Here is a 19,623-nt window from a genome sequence, read left to right on the forward strand (position 1 = left end):
CAGGAGATGTAGTGACAGGACAAGGGGTAATGGTTTTAAACTGGAAGAGGGGAGATTTAGATAAGATACTAGTAAGAAATTCTTTACTGTGAGGGTGGTGAAGCACTGGAACAGGTTGCCCAGGGAAGTTGTGGATGCCCCATCCCTGGAAGTGTTCAAGGCCAGGCTGGATGGGGCTTTGAGCAACCTGGTGTAGTGGAGGTGCCCCTGCCCATGGCAGGGGGGTTGGAACGAGATGATCTTTAAGGTCCCTTCCAACTCTAACCATTCTATGATTCTTTGAAAGAAAATCCCACCTCAGGCCTCCGTGAAGGGTGGCAGAAGGCTCAAAGAGATCTTACTGGTGTATCTTCAGGCATTAATTATTTTATGTCAGGGATTTATGAGTCTGGTACATAGCTAGCACTGACATTAAAATCCTCTCTTGCTGCTGCTAATAACAAAAGCTTTTCACTTGTGAATTGCTCGTTGTCTTCGTGCTGCCTGTGATACTTGCTGATGAAAATACTGTCTGTATTCTCTGGCTGGCTGTTGCTCTTAAGTCAAGAATGCTCAGTAGCCCTCCCAGAGCGCATATGTGGAGTAGCTGTGGCTTTGAAGAGGAGTGTTTGCTCTCTGTCAGCATCTGAGGTGTCAGTAGCCCAATTTAAGACTGCCGTTGTTTCAGGAAAATAAAGAACTGTCTGTCAGCTTATAAATCTGCTTTCCTAAAAGGATTCCCTATTCTGTAGCTCCAGGAGAGGCAATATCTGCTGTTCAGTGTAAGAAGGCAAATGTAAGTACCTGCCAGTACTGCAATGCCCAAGAACTGAATGCCTGTGCAAAAACTTACCTCTGTTAGCTTCAAGGTACTATATATCTGTGTATTCATTTTGATATGTGTTGTAATTAAATTGAACTAATGATACACTCATATTTGAAGCAGTTCTCTAAGGTATAAGTTTTTTGTACAGGATTGGCAATGTTAAGTAATGTGTACTGATTGTTCACTGGGCATAATAGATGTATATTTTAGATCTCAAAGTGGTCGACAGAATGGAAATGTCTGAAGGATCACTGAATAAATCTGCCTTTTTTAGATAATTTTCATTCAACCTGGAAGTAGACAGAAAAATGAAATTGTTTCCTCAGTCTTTTGAAAGCTACTTTAATGTCATGGGAGTCTAGTGAATTTTAGCTGTTTACGCAACAGCAGTAGTCTTTGTACTTTTATTGTATTCTTGGTTTCCAAATTTTAGCTATCCTCTTGAGCTCTTGTAATATTTACAGTGATATTCTGATTGGGAATATTTTGTCTCCCTCCTGGATCAATTTACACTTTTTCTTGTATAGCAAAAAGTATTGTAAAAAAGAATGTGAATCCAAAATCTGTGGCTTAAATTGGTTTTGCAACCTTATTATTTGATTAAAATATTATTCATCTGGTCCTTTGAAACCTTGCCCATTGCAGTTTCTTTGTGCAAGCAAGATAGGGCTTTCCTAGTCAATCTAAAAAGTATTGGCTACAGCTGGGGAAAGGAAGTAACTTAAGAAAACCTTTCAAAGACTCTCATTTGAGGAGTTCTGTAAATAATATTTTATTTTATTCTCGAAAACAATCTATTGGGAGAATTTGGCATTAGGGGGATTAATGAGTGTGAATATTTGGTTTCGTGGGTGGTTTTTTTGTTTGTTTGTTGGTTGGTTTGTTTTTTTTTTTTTAATTCTAGAAGACCAATTTAAAAGCAATGCCCCTTCCCCACCCCACCCCCCCCCCCTCAAATACTGAGCTGGTATGGAAGAGTTTCCAGGATGCTTCTGGAAACAATTAATTTAGGCCTTTTGCTTTGTGTTCATTACTCTCCTATGAATTCCAGGCTGGAGGAGTGGGAGTTGACAGGACTGCTTGAATCACTGCATCCAGTCCCCTGCAGTGGTCTCTTATAAATCCAGAGGGCTCTGCTTTGAAAGGCCATCTTTGCTGAATACATAGCTCTCCCTCTGCCCTTCCCTTGTGGAATTGTGGTGCCTCATACAACGGTTTCTGTTTTTACATCTAAGAAAAATACTTAAATGATGCATCCAAAAATCTGGCCATGACTGGGTGACAGTGGCAGCTCACAGTGTCACCCTTATGAGCCTTTGCTTTATTGAAACTCCTCAGCTGATAGGAAAGTTACATACTCCAGTGCATACTATTGAACGTATTTTTTAAATGCCATCTCAATTCTGTTATTCCAGTCCACAAAACCATCTTCCTTCCTGCCTTATCAGTTGTTTCTTTCTAACAGCAACAGGTCTCAAGATCGCCCATCTAGATTAGCACCAAGATTACTAAAGAAGTAATCTTTAGTACTAAAGTGCTAAAGGGACATTCTCATCAGCCTACTAAGTTTTTTTTTTTTTTTATAAGGCTTTACAGTCGTTCCTGTAATCATCTTGTTTATCCACATTAATCTTGTAGTATTTCTGATCTTCCTCATCTTAAATAACAATTTTCCTTGTGGGAACTGTATTTAAAATGTTTTGCACTAGCTGACAGCAGTAACTTTGAAGCCAGTTATAGATTGAATAAAATTTACTCTGTTCTAATTTTATCAAAGTTGTGTTGCTTTTTATTCAACTTCTTATCTACTTATATCCCTGATCGTTTACTCAGTCTTTATATACTATTAATAACTTCATTATGTTAATGCAGTATTAATATCATAGAATCATCCAGGTTGGAAGAGACCCTTGGGATCATAGAGTCCAACCATCTACCCTACACTACAAAGTTTTCCCCTATATCATATCCCCCAACACCACATCTAAACATCTCTTAAACACATCCAGGGATGGTGACTCAACCACCTCCCTGGGCAGCCTATTCCAATGCCCGACCACTCTTTCTGTGAAAAATTCTTTCCTAATGTTCAGTCTAAACCTACCCTGTTGGAGCTTGAAGCCATTCCCTCTCGTTCTGTCATTAATTACCTGTGTGAAGAGACCAGCACCAACCTCTCTACAGTGTCCTTTCAAGTAGTTGTAGAGAGTGATGAGGTCTCCCCTCAGCCTCCTCTTCCTCATACTAAACAGTCCCAGCGTATTAATATACTTTAATATATTAAACTAACCATATATGTCTGGACAACTTGATGTCCTTCTGAATATCCTTCCGTTTACACCTGTTTTGGGTAGTATATGTAGTAAATTACTAGACTTTTCTGCTATCACACTTTGAAATTTCACATGGCAACTCTTTCTGGGTCTTACCGAATGGATTATACAGGCCATCCTGGTTTTACCAGAATAGGTAATCTCAGTTGGCTTTATTTCATCTTGGGTTTGATAATTTCCATTTCCTTGACTGTGTTGTGATCAATTTTCACATATTTAATCCTTCTTAAATGGAGGTAAACTGTATTTCTAGTATAATTAACATTTGGGCCATACTAGGTAGTTACTAATCTGCAAATGATCATTTTTGTTTGAATAGCACTGATTAGGAAGAGAATCAGGAAGGACTGTGTAGTAGTGGGAACTGCTTGAAAGCGTTGACCAAATGCTTGCTTGTTTTCTTGGAAAATTTCAAGGAGATTTAATCAAGATAGTACATGCTGCTTACAAACTCATTTGAGAAACTGTTAAGCACTCTAATTTGCAAAATGATAAACTGTTTTCAGAAGTTAAATGATTGTAGTTAAGATGTTTCTGAAAAGTATAGGTACCGAAATAGAAATGTATTTTAAATTAATTTTCTTGCAGTAACTGACAGAAGAGCTTGGTTTTGAAAGCATTTCTACTCAGTTTAGAAATGTTATTTCCTTACTGTAGAAGTAATTAGAATTAATCATAAAAGTTAGAGGTTAAGTAAAGACTACTGAGATAAGTAAATCAGGAGAATTAGAGGTTCAAGTGCACAGTGACTAAGTTCCATACAGTTATAAACAGTTTGACAAAATTGTGGATGGAGTACATACCTGTTGTCCCATTTTTGGCATTGCTTTTCTATGTGATGAGCCAAATTTTCATCTCACAAGAGTTTCTACTCTTTTAAGCATATTTATGCTTTCTAATTTATCTGTAGGAGTTCATAAAGACTTTCCTAACTTTTGCCTTTGCGTATTAAATTCATCCTTGTTTTTTCAAGCATAGTCAGCTACTCCTATGTTTCTGTTTTATTCTTCCTTAATTCCAAGGCCTACCAGTTTCATAGACATAATTGATAGGTTTTTTTTCAAATGGTCAATTTAAAAATTAACTTACGAATTGACAATTCACTTCTGATGAATTAAAAGTGTAGTCTTCCTGCACAGAGCAAGAAAAGTGGAAATTGATTTTAGTGACCTACATTTCTCAGGTTTTTCTGAAGAGGAAGTTTGCTTTTAATGAAGTGTTCCCGTACTGCTCAGACTGGTATGATCTGTGTTCTCTCATCACTTCTTCAGAACTTACTGTTGCTGAATTTTACTGAACAGATGACTTTTGAACACTGAAACCTTTCAAAATCCATCAAACAAGAGTAGCCCAATGAAGAGTACTTCTCTCTGTGTTAACTTTTGAGCAGAAGAGAGTACTGGCATCCTCAAGCATATGAATATTTTTTGCCTGATGTTTACCAGAGGTGTTTATGTTTCTGTAAAGACAACACACAATACACCTGTTTTCCACAGGTAATGGGTTTACCCTGTGATTTGAATATTTTTTTTTTACATTTGCTTTTATAACATTGGAACAAGGTAACACTTTGTTTATCCTCAAACTTACCTATTTACTGATGAGCTGATTGTAATCAGCTTTCCGCAAACAAGCACTAAAAAAAAATTTAATGGGCCAATAAAAAGAAAAAAAATACATCAGCACAGTAGCAAAAGTAGTTCTGAAACCTGAGTCTAATGTTGACATCACTTCTGTTTTCAAATATAGACACACTCAACTGGATAGGCCTCATTAATAGTTCAGCTATGTGGAGTTTTAGACAATGCTTATGATGACAGTTTGCATTTAGTTCATTTTTTAGAAGTTTGCTCAAAAATCCATACACATGCCTAATATGTTACCTAGAGTATGCCAGTCTTTTCTCTCTCATTACTAAATAGACTGAGAAGCTGAAAATTGAATTTTATGTAGGCCATCAATCTTTGCTAAGACGCTGTTTAATTAATCACTTTCCATTTGCTTTAAATTCGTATTAATAGCTTAGAAATAGAAAATGTTGTGTCCAGATTTTGATGAGCTCTTACTTTGTGCCAACTACTGCTTATTCATATCTGAAAGTTTGGAAAACAAACTTTACATCAGCTTTGTCTGTTTAGGTGCCACATCCAGCGTAGAATCCTATTTAGTTCAATAATAGGAATGAAGTCTTTTTTCAAGTCTGTCACAAAAGTCATATTGAACACTGATCACTAGTATAAACAAAGATGAAGTTGGTCCAGAGATAAAAATGACTGAATAGTCATGTGTCATACTGAGAAGAGTAAGCATTCTTTCCCATGCCAACTGTTTGTAAAGGAGGTGGTAAAGTGAAACAATACTGTTTATATGAGTAGTAATTTTAAAGATGACCTTTTGCTACAGTGTCAAGTGTATCATGGATTTTTGTCAGAGGGGAAAAGAAAATCACTTGACCTTCAGAAGTAACAAGACTTGAATGCACCCATTTTTCCTCCTTTCACTTTATTCTTGATAAGCTACAGACTCTGTTTCTACTCTTTCCGTGGTGTTTTTAGTACTACTTTTACTTCCATGGTATAAAGGTTTTGTTATCTATTATCCAGTATTTTGAAGGGAGGAAAAATACCTGGTTGTGCAAAAACCTTAAGTTTTATTACCTTACTCCGTAGCAAAAGCAATTATTAAACCTGTGCATTCTGGGATTGTTGCTGTGGTTACTGGACTTGTTTATAGGTGCAGTTGACCTTTTGCCATAATGACACACTGCCGATTCATGTTAAAGTTGCCATCAGGCTCCAAAGGTTTCTTTCTGCAGAGCAGCTTCCTAGCCTGTTGACACCCGGCTTATATGGATAATGAGGAAATTCCATGGTGGCTTACAGGACTTTCTGCTTGCATTTATTGAACTTCTTGAGATTTTCAACCTGCCTGCTTTTCTAGCCCGTGGATGTCCCTTGGATTGGCCACCCAGGGCCGTTCCAGGGTACTGTTTCAGAGTGTTGTCTGCATGCTCTGCCCACAGTTGGGTGTCACCCACAGCCTTGCTGAGCGTACATTCGGTCCCATCTACCAGGTTCTTGGTGAAGACACTAACCAGTATCAGCTCCAGTTTTGACCTCTGAAGGACACCACTGGTGAATGTCCGTCAGCTGGACTTTGTACTGCTGGTCAAAACCCATAGAGCCTAGTGGTCTAGCTAGCAGTCCACTCACCAGGTAGCCCACTTCTTCAGGCTGTGTCTCGGTCACTTCTGACAGAGTACTCTGGAAGACTGTCACAGTCCCTCATAAAGTCAAGGTAAACAACATTCACTGCTCTTCCCTTGCCCACCAAACCAGACATTGCCTTAAAGCAAGCTGCCAGGTTGGTCAAGTATCATATGTCCTTGGTGAATCTGTCCTGTCTGTTCCCAGTTGCCCTTTTGGTGTTTTGGTTTTGGGTTAGGTTTGGGGATTTTTTTTGTGTGTGTGGATGTAGGTTCCAGGAGAATTTGTTCCATAATCTTCACAGGGACTGAAGTGAGACTGACTAGCAGATGGTTCTCCAGATCCTCCTTTTTCTTCTTGATGATCTCTGGATCACCATGACCTTTCAGAGATGATAGAGAATGACCCTGCAGTAAGATCAGTCTGCTCCTTCAGCACCCTCAGATGCCTCCCATCTGGTGCCATGGAGTTGCACATGTCCAAGTGGTTTAAGAGATCCCTGACTCAGTCCATCTGTACTGCATGAGAAGTTTCACTCCCACTCTAGACTCTGCCACCAGACTCCGATCTGGGGCACCCAATAACAAAGGAAACAAAAAAGGCACTGAGTGAATATCTTAGCCTTTTCCACACCCATTTTCACCAGGTCTGCTGTTCCACTGAGCAGTGGATCTTCCAAACTTGAATTCCAGGGTTCCCCGAGTACCTCCCCACATGCTCAGGAGATATTTCTGTATTCCTCCTAAGTAGCTCTGCTTCTAATTTCTGTGTATTTTGCAGAAATAGCACAAGAACCCTCTCCATGATGCTGCTTGCCTCACTTTATCACACAGATCCTGACCAGCAACCCTCATTCCTCAAAGTCCTGTGGTCTTAGAAGCCTGCCTTTGACACCAGCCACGCAGCCAGGCGTTGATAGACTGTGTGTGCTCCTGCCTGCATTTTGCCCTCCCACTGGAGCAATTGAGGAGAGCAGTGTCATGCCTGCTACTCTTTACGCCCCTGAGCTCTGCAGTCACTGTTCATATGCTCAGGTTCACACCTGGCAGTATCATTGATTCGTACATGAATGAATAGCCAAAGGGTGGTTGTCTAGGAGCTGAACTCGGGCAGACTCAGCAGTCATTCAGGAGCATCCCAGGCAGCTTAACTGATCTGGAAATGCACATCTGCAGGCTTTCCTTCTGTTGCCACAAGTCACTGATTTCTTGGATTTGTCCCTTACTCAGCCCCCATCTTAGGAGTCTCCATCCACTCATCTTTTGAGTGCAATGCCTAGCTGTCTCTTCTTCTTGCATCATGAGGCTCAGACTTGTGGCACTGCAAGGTCTCTGTGAAGACCTATCTACTTACTGTTCAGCCTTGCTCATGGTGTACCAGTCTCCCCACTTTGTCCTGTAGCCTCTTCCACTGAAGCAGCAGTGCCTCAGGCAGAGCACCCCTCCCGTGGGTGAGGCCACCACCACCGCTCCAGCACCAGAGAGAGGTACCAAGCATTTCCTACAGCCTAAGCCAGGGATGGTGGAGGTCTGTCTTGGTCAAGGCTCTGGTATGCTAAGAGCAATTGCTTCAACAGAGTTTTTGGGCCCCTCTGCTTCACTGCTGCACTGCCTAAATTCTGCTGGTAAGCAGACAGTGGAAGTGCTGTCATAGACTGTATTTTTCCCACTGTTTCTAATGCATGAGATGGTAAACTGCCCAAGGGAGTGAGAGCCTTTGTGTAAAGGTACAGGGAAGGGCCTTACTGATGGTACCTGGTGCATGCTGAACTTTGCATTGCTGTCTCTTGATCACTTCCCTGAACCCTCAAAGGATTCAAAGGGTTCAGAAAGTGTCTCTTTGACATTTCATTGAACTCTCCAAGGAAATTTCTTGCATTAGAAGCAGATATAGTGACAGCCTATGCATTTTAAAACACTTCATACAGTTGGTGTTTTCATGGACAAAAAGTCTAGATAACAGTTCTCCTCCTGGTGTTTTGCTAACTTGAGGACCACTGAGCACTGTGCTCCTGTGTGTTTTGGACATTCTTTTATATCCTGGTGTCTCGCAAGTCTGAACCTCAAGAAGTCTGAGATCATAAGAATTTATTTAGTTTTAAAATATGTTATTTTTAATTAGCTTTTGTTTTCTTTTAAGTACAAGCAGTGTGGTAGTATGGCTTGATTCTTTGCCAAATCACTTCTGTGGTGTCTCAAATTAGAAGAAACCTGTCGTATGGAGAGTTTAAGTACTGTTGTACCATGTCAGACAGATTTCGTCTGTATACAGTATTTGTTTCTGCCAGTGGTTGATTGTGTATATCTGGGGAAGAAAACAGGGGAAACAATAGTTCCTTGCTGTACTCTCCTAGTGACCTGGTCACAGGCCGGCACTGCCTGAAGTAGGGGTGAGGATTTGGTATTTAATAGCTGATGAATAGACTTGCGGCACTGTGGCCGGCAGTTCCCCTGCATAACCACACATTGCGGGGAGTACCTTCCTTTTGGTTTTTAACCTCTTGCTGCTAAATTCACTTGATTTCTGCCGATACAAGAAGTAGGAGTAACAGGCAACAGTTCTCTCTTTATCACCTCCATGCAGCTTGTGATTTTATGGACTTGCCACTTGATTTAGGTTACGTCTTTTCCAGCCAGGAAGAATGCTACTCTCTGCACTTACATCTTACGATGAAGCTGTTCCTTTTGCCCTTCTCCCTTGTCCTTTCTAATCTTTTTATATCTTTTTTTTGAAGTGACAAGACTAGTTGCTCATACAGTGCTCAAGATGACAAAGCAGATATTGTGTAATGGCATAGTGATGGTTTGATTTCTGTTCTTCTCTTAGTATTCCGTAACAAATTATTTTTCTCTGCTGCTGATCACCAAGCTGATGGTTTTATAGAGCTCCAAGATTCAGAGTCCAGGCCCATCCTTCTGTCTATTGGAAAAAAAACAAAGCAACCAACCAAAAAACACAACCAACCAACCTTAGGATTTTTTTCTTAACATAATGTTTAATTATGGTAACTTCATCTGTGATTTTTATCATCACGTTGTTAACTACAGATACTAATGCACTTTTTGTTTTATATAGTCATCCCTGCATATCAAAACTATATAGATGCAAACCAAGATTATCCCAAACAAAACTCTTTCTTGGCATTTGATGCACACCTGTGCAGGAAGCAGAGGGATATACACCCTTCTAATCTTGTACAAGTGGAAGGCTACAGGCTCCTACGTTGCTATGGCATCTGAACCTATGCCACTTAAGTGTATAGGGATGCGTGGAGACATGAATGCCTCTGCTACCACTAAGAAATAAGCTGTATTTAGAAGAGGGTTGTCGTAGTATTTCCCCTCAAGAAGGGCGGGGGGGGGGGGGGGGGAAGGGTAGGAATCAAATTATGACAATGCAATACTAAAGGAAGGGTAGTCTTAATGATACAGGGTTTTTTGTGAGGCTTTTTTCATAATCATGGTTTATGATTAAAGTTCTCCTTTCCTTGCTTACTCTTTAACTTTACCCAAAAGGGTTGTTTATTTTTGGTTTGCGGAAAGCAACGCATTTGTCTTGGTGACAAAGGTGTCATGTGCCATTGGACTTTTATGTAAAATAAAGGCATTTGTAGACTAGTATTCCTAATGATGGGCCCAGAAAGTCAGCATGTACTACATGGTGGGAGCGTGAGGAATATTAGCCATGGGCTTCACGCAGCACAGGCTGATACCTTGCTTCCGGGGATGTTCCTGGTATTCATTCATTTAGCTTGTTCTGATTTCCAGAGGATCCAGAGAGTTCCTTATAGTTTCATTAGATGTGCTTACCCACCTCTCCAGGGGCTCTGCAGAGCACTCTGTTTTGGTCACTCGTAACATTTCTGGTGATGAATATTAAGGTAATGGATGACTGGAGTAATGCTGCTTTAATTGATCCTGTTCCCTTAATGTCACTGGAGTGCAAAATTTTGATACTTACAGCCTTCGGTAATTAAATTGTTACTTTTAAAATGTATTTAAAATTTCTGCTTTTACTTGCTGTCCCTAGGTAACTTTTTGTGACTTTTTTCTTTTTCTTTTTTTTTTTCCAGATATAGAACGGGGTCTCTCAAACTGGATTAAGGAAACCTGTTGATATTTTTATTTATACTTTTTTATTTTTGTATTTGACTTAAAGTGCCATGAAAAAATTTGCATATTGCAAGGTGGTCCTTGCCACCTCTTTGGTTTGGGTCCTTCTGGATATGTTTCTGTTGCTGTACTTCAGTGAATGCAACAAATGTGATGAGAAAAAAGAACGAGGCCTCCCTGCTGGAGATGGTAAGTGTTCTGCCTGAGTAGTCTTTAAATAATGCACATCTAAAAATTGCACTCCTTTTAAACACTTGATTTTTGTTTTTCCTCCCCCAACAATGTATCATCACATCAGCATTTAGATGTTTCAGAATGTTCAATGTTTCTTTGAATGACTAGGGAATAAGCATGTTGCCTGAGACGTATGTTGCAGACTTAATTGCTCACTTAGGATGTAGAATTTTAAACACTAAAGTACATGAAAAATAATAAAACTACACAATAAGCAGTTCAGGAATGTAAGCTATGTTAATACAGTCTAAAGCATGTTCTAAATTTCTACTAGCGAGGAAGCAAAGGCACTGTTAACTTAAATAGACTTGGTGGTAAAACAGACCAACAACCAAGTTTACTTGTCCCCCTGCCACTGCAAAAAAAACCAACCCCAACAAACCAAAGTATTTCCCTCACCCCCCCCCCAAAAAAAAAAAAAAGCCAAAACCGCACCTAAGCTAAAATTTGGCCAGTGACAGTAGAAATAAGGGACAGTGGATGTTGTAATGAAAATGAATTTATGAAAATAAGTAGAATAAACTTGGATGTAAAAGTGACAAATATGAGGAGGGGGTGTGTGTGTATATATATACGCACCCACATATGCACATGTTTATGTATGTAACTTTTGCTTTGAAGTGAGACCTGTATTATTCAATACTAAAGCTTTTCAAATAAGCTTTCACTTTTGTTACTGCCATCTTAGTTTTTGGGTAGTTATTTGAGCTGAGTGCATTTTTTTTCAAAAGCCGGTACCATTCCTGTTGCCAACTTTATTTTTGGGAGGTCATCATAGTTGGTCACATGGGAGAAATGGTTGATGCAGGGAGAGTTCTCATCCCTGCAATGTCTCAGCACAGGCATTTAAACCTGCAGGCAGCTGCTGCCTCCAGTTCATTTATGAAACATCTAATTTTGTAGTATGATGTCTCACCCACCGGAAAGGCTGTGTCTATATGTTTCACTGCTGCGATAGGAAACTTATGCAATGATGCTCAACGTTAAGTCCCATCAGCCAACATTTAGATTAATCAAGATTAATCAGTGGTTTCCATCACAAAAAACTTTTTCACCTGTTGACATCTAGTGTGGACAACTTTGATCTCCTTGGGGAATTTTCTGAAATGTTAAAGAACAATGTTGCTGTTACAGAATACCACTGGGGAGATGCTTAGGAAACACTAGTTTTGGTTTGGCTTTTTCCCCCCCCATGATGAAAGCAGGCCGGTAAATCTCCACAGAGAAGAACAATGTATAGGAATGTAGAATTTTTGTGCTTAGTGTGTCTGAACTGTTGTTTCCAAAACTGCATGCAAACCTTTTAGAGAGGTTCTAATTCACCTGAATTTTGCAGAAGGGACTGACATTTTCAGTTGCACTTCATCTTTTGGGTTTCTTTTTCAATAAGTGGAAGAGAAAGTGACATAAAAATGAATTAGGGTTATGTAGAAAGAATGTCTTTTATAGGAACTCAGTCTTTTCTCTTTTTCTTTTTGGTATTCAGAAGTTGGGAAATTTTCTTGAGGGTAAGGTGATGACCGATATTGTGGTGTTAAGGAACGGATCCACTTTTTGGATTACCACAAATTTTTTACCTGATGCTAAGCAGATAATTTATGCTGGGCTTCTTTAGAGCTGTCTTGCAAACAGGATTTTTTTGCTGTTGACAAACAGCAATTGAAGTCAATATATATCAAAGTGGTTTGATATATATTGATGATATGGAAAGTTCAGATGACTTTACACATAAAATAATCGGGGGATCATTCAGGTGAGGGAAAATCTACATTTTTTCATTTTTTTTTTTTTAAGGATTAGTGTTATAACTTTCCCTATGCCACATTAGTTTTACTTAAGTAGTGTCTTCATTCTGGCCTTTCCCTAACCTGTGTGTATTAAAATTCCTGATATCTTTTTAAATATCTTATTGGCTTGTAAACAAACCAACCAACTTATAAACTTTGTTTATAGTTTTGTACATTTTTCTTGTGTCCTTTTTTTTTAAACAGCTGACTTGTAGTAAGGTATGTGCAGAAATATGTCTTCTAGAAACCATGGTTGTGGTTGACACTGTGATACTTCCTTTAAACCTAAATGCATGTCTGATCTTAGATATTCTTACTTGTTCCAGTTGTTTACTGATTTGGAGTCTGTAGTGGATTTATTCCCGCTCAGAATGCCTAGACTCTCCTCAGATACCCAGTTTCACAGAAAAAAAATAGCCTCAATGTTATCAAAATCTGCTTTTTCACTTCACTTCCCCGCCTCCCCGATTAATTTCCATAATTGATTTAGTTTTCTTGATTCAGCATAAATTATGTAAGTGTTCTGAATTTAATAGTCTCTTTGTCCATGTCACTCTGGTACATAGCTTCTCTTTGCAATTAGTGGAAGAACTCTATGGCATTTAATGAACCTACTTGGCATAAGAGTAAGTTTTTCTGAAGAATTTGTAAGTTTATTTTAGGTTGTGCTTGCCTAGTTGGGAAAATTAATCTTTAGATATTTCAGCAGGAGCTAAGGATTTTGAGGCTAATTTTGGACAGTTCAGGCTTTCATGAAGTTAGAGGCATCTCTTTCTTAGTTTGTTTTTTTTTTTTTTAAATACAGAAAGTGCAGGGAGTTTCTTTTTCAAAATAAGGCTTAGAGCCATGGTCTAAATTGCCTTCGGGAAAAATCTTTCTCCTTGGTATTGATGACATAAGATACTAGCATCTTAAATCGTGAGCTTCAGTTTATATGCCTAGTATTGGATTGTATGTATATGGCTGTTATATTTTATAAGTTGCTCAAAGTAGTCTGCTATCATAGATATTGAAGGTTGGTAGTTAAATTGATGTGAGTGTGGAGATGAGGGGACACAAGGTCCCCTCAGTGGACCTTGTGGAAGTGGAAAAGGGACAGGCACTTACCAGGCTGTGAGTAAGAGAGCTGGGGTGGAGATGTTTGGGAAAAGGGGGCCTGACACAGTGTCTGGGTAGTATGGAACTGGGGAACTACAGTGATACCAGAGGCAGGGGATAGTTGAAATCTAATGACTGTAGTTGTGTGGAATGATTTGGACGTAGGCCAGATGGATTTGGCCTTTGCCCACCCCCTCCACCATGGTGGAAGAAAACAGTAGGTAGCCTGGGGGAGTGGGATCAGAACACATAGCAGTGTTGATTCCAGCATCCATCCGTGGGAGCTGGGAGGGAGCCTGTGCTTGTCCTGGCTGGTACTGCTGATGAGACAATCAGGCTGACCTGGATACAGCTGATGGTGCACAACCATTGCCCAAACTGTCACAGTTGTTCTTTCTGTTGGCACACCTTCTGGGTGGTGGTTCCCTTTTTGTAATTATTGATGGTTCATCAGTCAAATTCACAAAGAGTGATAGGTGATTATGGAAGGCTATTGCTGTAAGCTTACAGGTTGTTATGAGTTAGAAAATCACTGAAGCTTAAAAAGCATCATCCATGTTACGTAGTAGTTTTTTCCAAACCTGAAATGCCTAGGTTGTCTAGTTGAGCACTGTTGTTTCCAGGTGGGGACTCAGCATTGTAATTTAGATTTCACACCCTAAAATAGAATTTACTAATAAGTGTAAATAAGCTCTAGACTTAAAGGGTTCAAGCCATTTCTAACAATACAAAAAGGGACCATTACTGGGAACAAGAAATACCCAGGTAATACTGTGGTTATTTTAGTACAGATTTTTTTTTGTGTAGCTCTATCTTATTTCTGTAAGAATCTTGCATGTCAGTTCTGATGTCTTGACTTAAATGAAGATCAAATGAGTCCTTCCTCACTTGCAGTTATAGGCTTCTTACAGGTATGACTGCAAAGGAACTTCCATCTTTGACACTTGAAGCAGTTTCTAAATAAACTTCCAAACTCATCCTTTTTTCCCCTCAAGGACCATTCCACTTGTGTAATGATTAGAAGCCCTGCAAAAAAAAAAATTAAAAAAATTTCTTTCAGACCTAGGATTGGTTTTGCAACACTCTTGTGATCTCAGTTACTTGCTATTTACAATCTTTTCTTGGGGCAATGACAAATTTAAACTAGGACCAGTCATTTTTGTCAAGTACCAATCAAGGCTGCCTGTTCTGAATTTTGAACACTTTAGTATAAAGATGGGGTATCTAAGTTGTGATTCAGTTCTGAATATTCTCATCCATGTGAAAAATTCCTAAGAAAAGTGAGCAGGTTCAAGACATAAAATACAGATTTAATTTTTGACAATAAGAACTGTTCATCATAAATCAGTCACTATGAAAGCTGAGGTGTGTGTTAGAGGCAAAACTTCTCTGAACTTTTACCTGTTAAAACAACTTTCTTTTAATTGTGGTGGTTCCTCCAAAGGTGACTGGACTTGGTGTTTTGGTCAGTTTGCCATTGGTGTGGCCCCTGAAGACATGTCAGGGAAGAATCCACCCCTTTTTGTGGCTTTGGGTGGTCTTAGATTTCGAAATATCTGTTTTTCATCAGACACATTGCCTAGTTAAAAGGAATTTATAGACCCTAGTGTGTAAGGAGTTCCTGAATTTTAACAAAGATCCTGGAAGAGATCAAACACTCTTTGAAACTAATGGTTTACTGATAAAATGAGAAATGTCTGCAAAAACATTAGTAAATTTCCCAATCGATCAGGTGCTGATTAAGTCATTCATTTAGCTCCAAAGCTTGTATCTGTAAATTGAAGTGCTGTTTGCTAGCAGTAGGGAATCAGTACATGTCTATAGCCGATCAAAGGAAATATTTTTTTCATAGTTACTGACAAAAGAGCACAGCAGATTGACTTTTTAACAATGCATATTAGTCATTTTAGGAGAATGTTTTAGTTTGTGTTGATAGGTAAACTACATGCTTTCGTGAGAAAACAGATCACTGTAAATGCAGAAACCTGAGAGAAGATGGTTAACTCTTCTTGGAAAATCATCTCTGCTTGCAAACCAAGCTTGCCTGTCTTTGCATTCAGTGAGTTCCATAAAATATGTGTGGATCTAGTTAGCTATTAGTGGATTTTTCTGCAGGACAAAGTAGTACTTCATTTAGGTAAAATGTATAATCAGGTAGTACTTATCTGCTAGTGAAATTTAAAAATTGAACTGATGACTTGGTGCAATTTGTACACCTGGATCCAGCTCACTGATGTGCTAAACTAGCATCTAACAGCAAGATCTGTAAATGTGAAAGATCAGTTTTCAGTTGATTTGGCTATTCAATTTAACTGGCTTAGTCAAAGTTAAGAAACAACACATATAAGTGAAACGGGAAATCGTTTTTTCTTTTAAGTAGCAAATATGGTAGAATAAGACATTCAGTCTTGAGAATGCTGGAAAAAACATGGTGAATAATCATATTTTTTTAACATATAGCTATATTCTGATAGCTTCTGTTTAATCATTTTAGGTATTTGAACACTCAATCATTTTCTGTCCAAGTGAACCTATATATTAATTGCACTTAAAAATAGTTATGTAGCCTATGTAATAGAACCAAGATGAATATATAAAAGTAAGTCCAAATAATTGTCATCTTATATACCATAATTTTATGTTGATTACCCCCCAGAAGGCACAAATTTTAGTTTAAAAGGTTATACAATTGCAAATCAGTGAGTTTTGATGCAGGATCAACCGTACTTTCTTAGGAGGCAAAGATGCAAAGCAAACTGCGTGCTCATTTTAGCCCATAGTTAAAACAAATGCAGAAATCAGTCTGCTCAGGATCTGCTTGGACATATTGATTCTATCAATTCTCAATTTGAGTGGCTGACTGGCAACTTCTAGTATTATAGAGCTCAACTTGCAGTCAAAGGGAGTTTGGTAAAAAGAAGGCATTTCTGTGGTGGGAGGATTTTCTCTGGTAAATGTTACTGTGCAGCTAGGGGGGTTGCTTCAGATACTTGAAAATGAAAGTTTCTCAAGGAACACGTTGTGCTTGTAACCAACTAATGCTAAATGCAAACTAGCAAATGTTTCCCTTATTAGTAAGTATATATTTTAAGTCTTAGTATTTCAGTAAGGATGGAAGGCTTGGACTATTTAAAAAAAAAACCCACTATTTTTTATTCTTTAAATGGCTATTTGCTCTTGGCATAAGCTTTAGTTATAGAGTGCTGTCCTAGGTGCAAATTAAAGACAATTTGAAGCTAGGCTTGTTACCGAAGGCTTTGGTGCCTTTATTTTAAAATACATCCTGTTCCTCTGTTTAGACCTTAAGTTACTGTTTCTTAATTAAAATTTGTACTGAATTTGTATAGTAGTAATATATTTCAAGTTTAGTATTTGAGCATTTAAAACATTTCACTTTGGGAGAAAAGTAAACGGGTATTTGTAAAGAAAATGTTACAGGGTTTTTTATGTTTTGGGTTTTTTTCACTTCTTTTGTTTTAAAAAAAACAACAAATAATTCAAGAGTCTGGATTCCTTTTCTCCTCCCTCTCTTGCTCATCAGTTTGAGCAGATATTTGATATTTAAGATTTCTTTGGTTTAAACACGTCAGTGTTACTGTGTTACTGTTACAGTAACAATACAGTGTTACTGTTTCTGTTTCGAGTACTAACATTGCTCTCCAAAACTAATTATGTTGGCTAAAAATAATGTTAGTGAAACCAAGAGAAATTATTTCTAAACTATAAATGCCAATGTCATTCTGTCAAAATAAAATTGTGGAACCAAATGTAAAGTTACAATTTTACTTTAATCTTTACTAAAATCTATGTAAAGGAAAATTTTACTTTTCCTGGAAAGCTTGTGTGTGCAAGAACAATCTGGGATATAAGTGTCTCTTGTTCCAGAATTTTAACAGTAAAGCCAATTAGGACATGATAATGGATAGATATATAAGCCTTTATTGTTTTTTTCAAATGAATTGTGGTGTCTAAAAGTAGCACTTAACTAGTTCTGTTAAACTCCCTAATATGAAGATTAGTTGTCACTTCCAAAATCTGGTGCGTTTAGAACTGTTTTCAACAGGAACACTCCTATAGTGTGAAATAAAGTATAAACAAACAAAAGAAAGCATAAAAGCAGTTACCAATGTTCTATTTATTCTTAGTTCCAGAACCCATACAAAAACCACATGAAGGACCTGGAGAGATGGGAAAGCCTGTGGTCATTCCAAAAGAGGAGCAAGAAAAAATGAAAGAAATGTTTAAAATAAATCAATTTAATTTAATGGCAAGTGAAATGATTGCACTCAACAGATCTTTACCTGATGTCAGGTTAGAAGGGTAAGTGCTTTATATTGTATTAAAAATGTATTCAAATGAAAAATGTGCAAAGAATGATACAAAACAAGAGTTCAGATCTCGAAGATATTACTGTTGAAGTAAAAAGTAGGAGGATTACCTGTATATCTGGTACTTATTTTACAACTAAGATTGAACAGCAGAAACCAGTTTTCTTCAGTGTTATTTAACTTCGAATCTGATTACAAGTATAATGCCTGCTTGGGGAATAGAAATTAATTTAGTTGAAGGAGAACAAAGTTAACTTAAGACTTGGCATTTCAGGAAAAAATTACTTATTTGAAAAATTCATGCACTGCTTGTAATGAGGCAGACTAAAATTCTGCATTATATGAAATAGAAAAGATTTGATGATGAGAAAGAAATACTTTAACAATTTCTTACCTCATGAAATGTGCAAAGCCTCATTTAGATTGCATTATAATGTTTTCTAATATCCATCTGGTTTGGTTTTGATCTTGCCTCTGAAATATTGATCCTTTCATAGCTATTTGAGTCATAAGTAATTAAAAAGAAAATTGTAGCCTTGTTTTAAATAAAACTAAGATTGCTTTGCTCTCCTGGGGCTACCTGGCAGGGTAGCTGATGACTCCCTCCACCCCGAACCTCTCTTGTTTTGAAAGGGAGTCTCAAGTTAAATAAAGCTCATGAAATAAGATTTTCCCAAGCAATTATCTGCATTCTCTTGGAAGAATCAGATGCTATAGAAACCCCATTTCTTTAGAAGCTCTGCTGTTGCTTCTGTGTACACAAGGCCTAACTGCTGGATTAATTTATTTTCATTTCTTACCTCAGAAGATAATTTTAGAAGAATGAGACGAAGCTCTGTCTAGTTTTTATTTTTAATGCATGATAAAGACCTGCCTTTATAGGTACCTCAACCTATTGAAACGAATGTGATTCTATGTAGCGTGAGTTCCTGGTAGTCCTGCTGTTCTTAATAATTGAGCCGTGTATTCTTCAAAACATGATTTTAATAAGTTTGAATTAATGTAACTTTTCAGTTGATTTTCAGGTATATTATTAGTCATTATTACTAGAAACTTGCCTGTTTCTCAGTATAGTGGAAGAATGCAAATCATGAACTTGCAGGGTTTTCTTTCAAAACTAACAGATACTGTTTTGAGGGGGGGTTATATCCTTTTCTCTCATGTTATTGCTCTGGTTGTGGTTGTAACTTGGCAATGGGATCTCTTAGCGTTCATGCAGATTCATATGTAGTGTCTGTTCCTTTTATCACACTCTCTGTAGGGTAAGAAATTGCCTCACTGGAAAGTGGTGACTTCCACCAGTTAAGAACTTGTAGTTAGCATTCTCAACTGTTTTACCTATGAGGAAAATCATGCGTTTCATTGGAGACTTTTCTCAAAGCTGGGATGCTAATTTGGGGTGATTTCTATATATTTTTTTCTGCAAGAGCTGAGTGGAAGGAATTAACAAAACTTTGGGGAAATGGTAGTTGATTGTTTGGAAGGTAAACAGAAATAATTTCTCATTATGACCCTGAAAGTATGTAAGAAACGAAGTAACGTCATCTGTTTATCAGCATTCATATTGGAAAACTCACATGTATATATTCTACCATTTTTATAGTGTTAAGTACAAAGATAAAATAAATTTGTGTGTCTAAAAAGTTGACTTAATCCTAAGATTTGTGAAGTCTAGACTTTGACTTAACCAAAAATGGAAAGATGAATTGTTATAAACGGT

General features: G+C 37.9%; 1 protein-coding gene across 2 annotated transcripts in view; it reads left to right on the forward strand.

The window, feature by feature from the left end:
- The first annotated feature begins 10,506 nt into the window (after positions 1 to 10,506).
- The window catches only part of GALNT1 (polypeptide N-acetylgalactosaminyltransferase 1), a 43,318-nt gene continuing 34,201 nt past the window's right edge, over positions 10,507 to 19,623 (forward strand). The window contains exons 1-2 of one of the 2 annotated variants that reach the window (XM_074146959.1): positions 10,507 to 10,645; positions 17,721 to 17,895. In XM_074146959.1, coding sequence (XP_074003060.1) covers positions 10,507 to 10,645; positions 17,721 to 17,895 — 314 coding nt within the window. The remainder of the gene's footprint in view (positions 10,646 to 17,720; positions 17,896 to 19,623) is intronic. The other variant, XM_074146960.1, reaches the window with a different exon arrangement.

This window comes from Numenius arquata, chromosome 4 (assembly GCF_964106895.1).
Source record: "Numenius arquata chromosome 4, bNumArq3.hap1.1, whole genome shotgun sequence".
Classification (NCBI taxonomy): Eukaryota; Metazoa; Chordata; class Aves; order Charadriiformes; family Scolopacidae; genus Numenius; species Numenius arquata.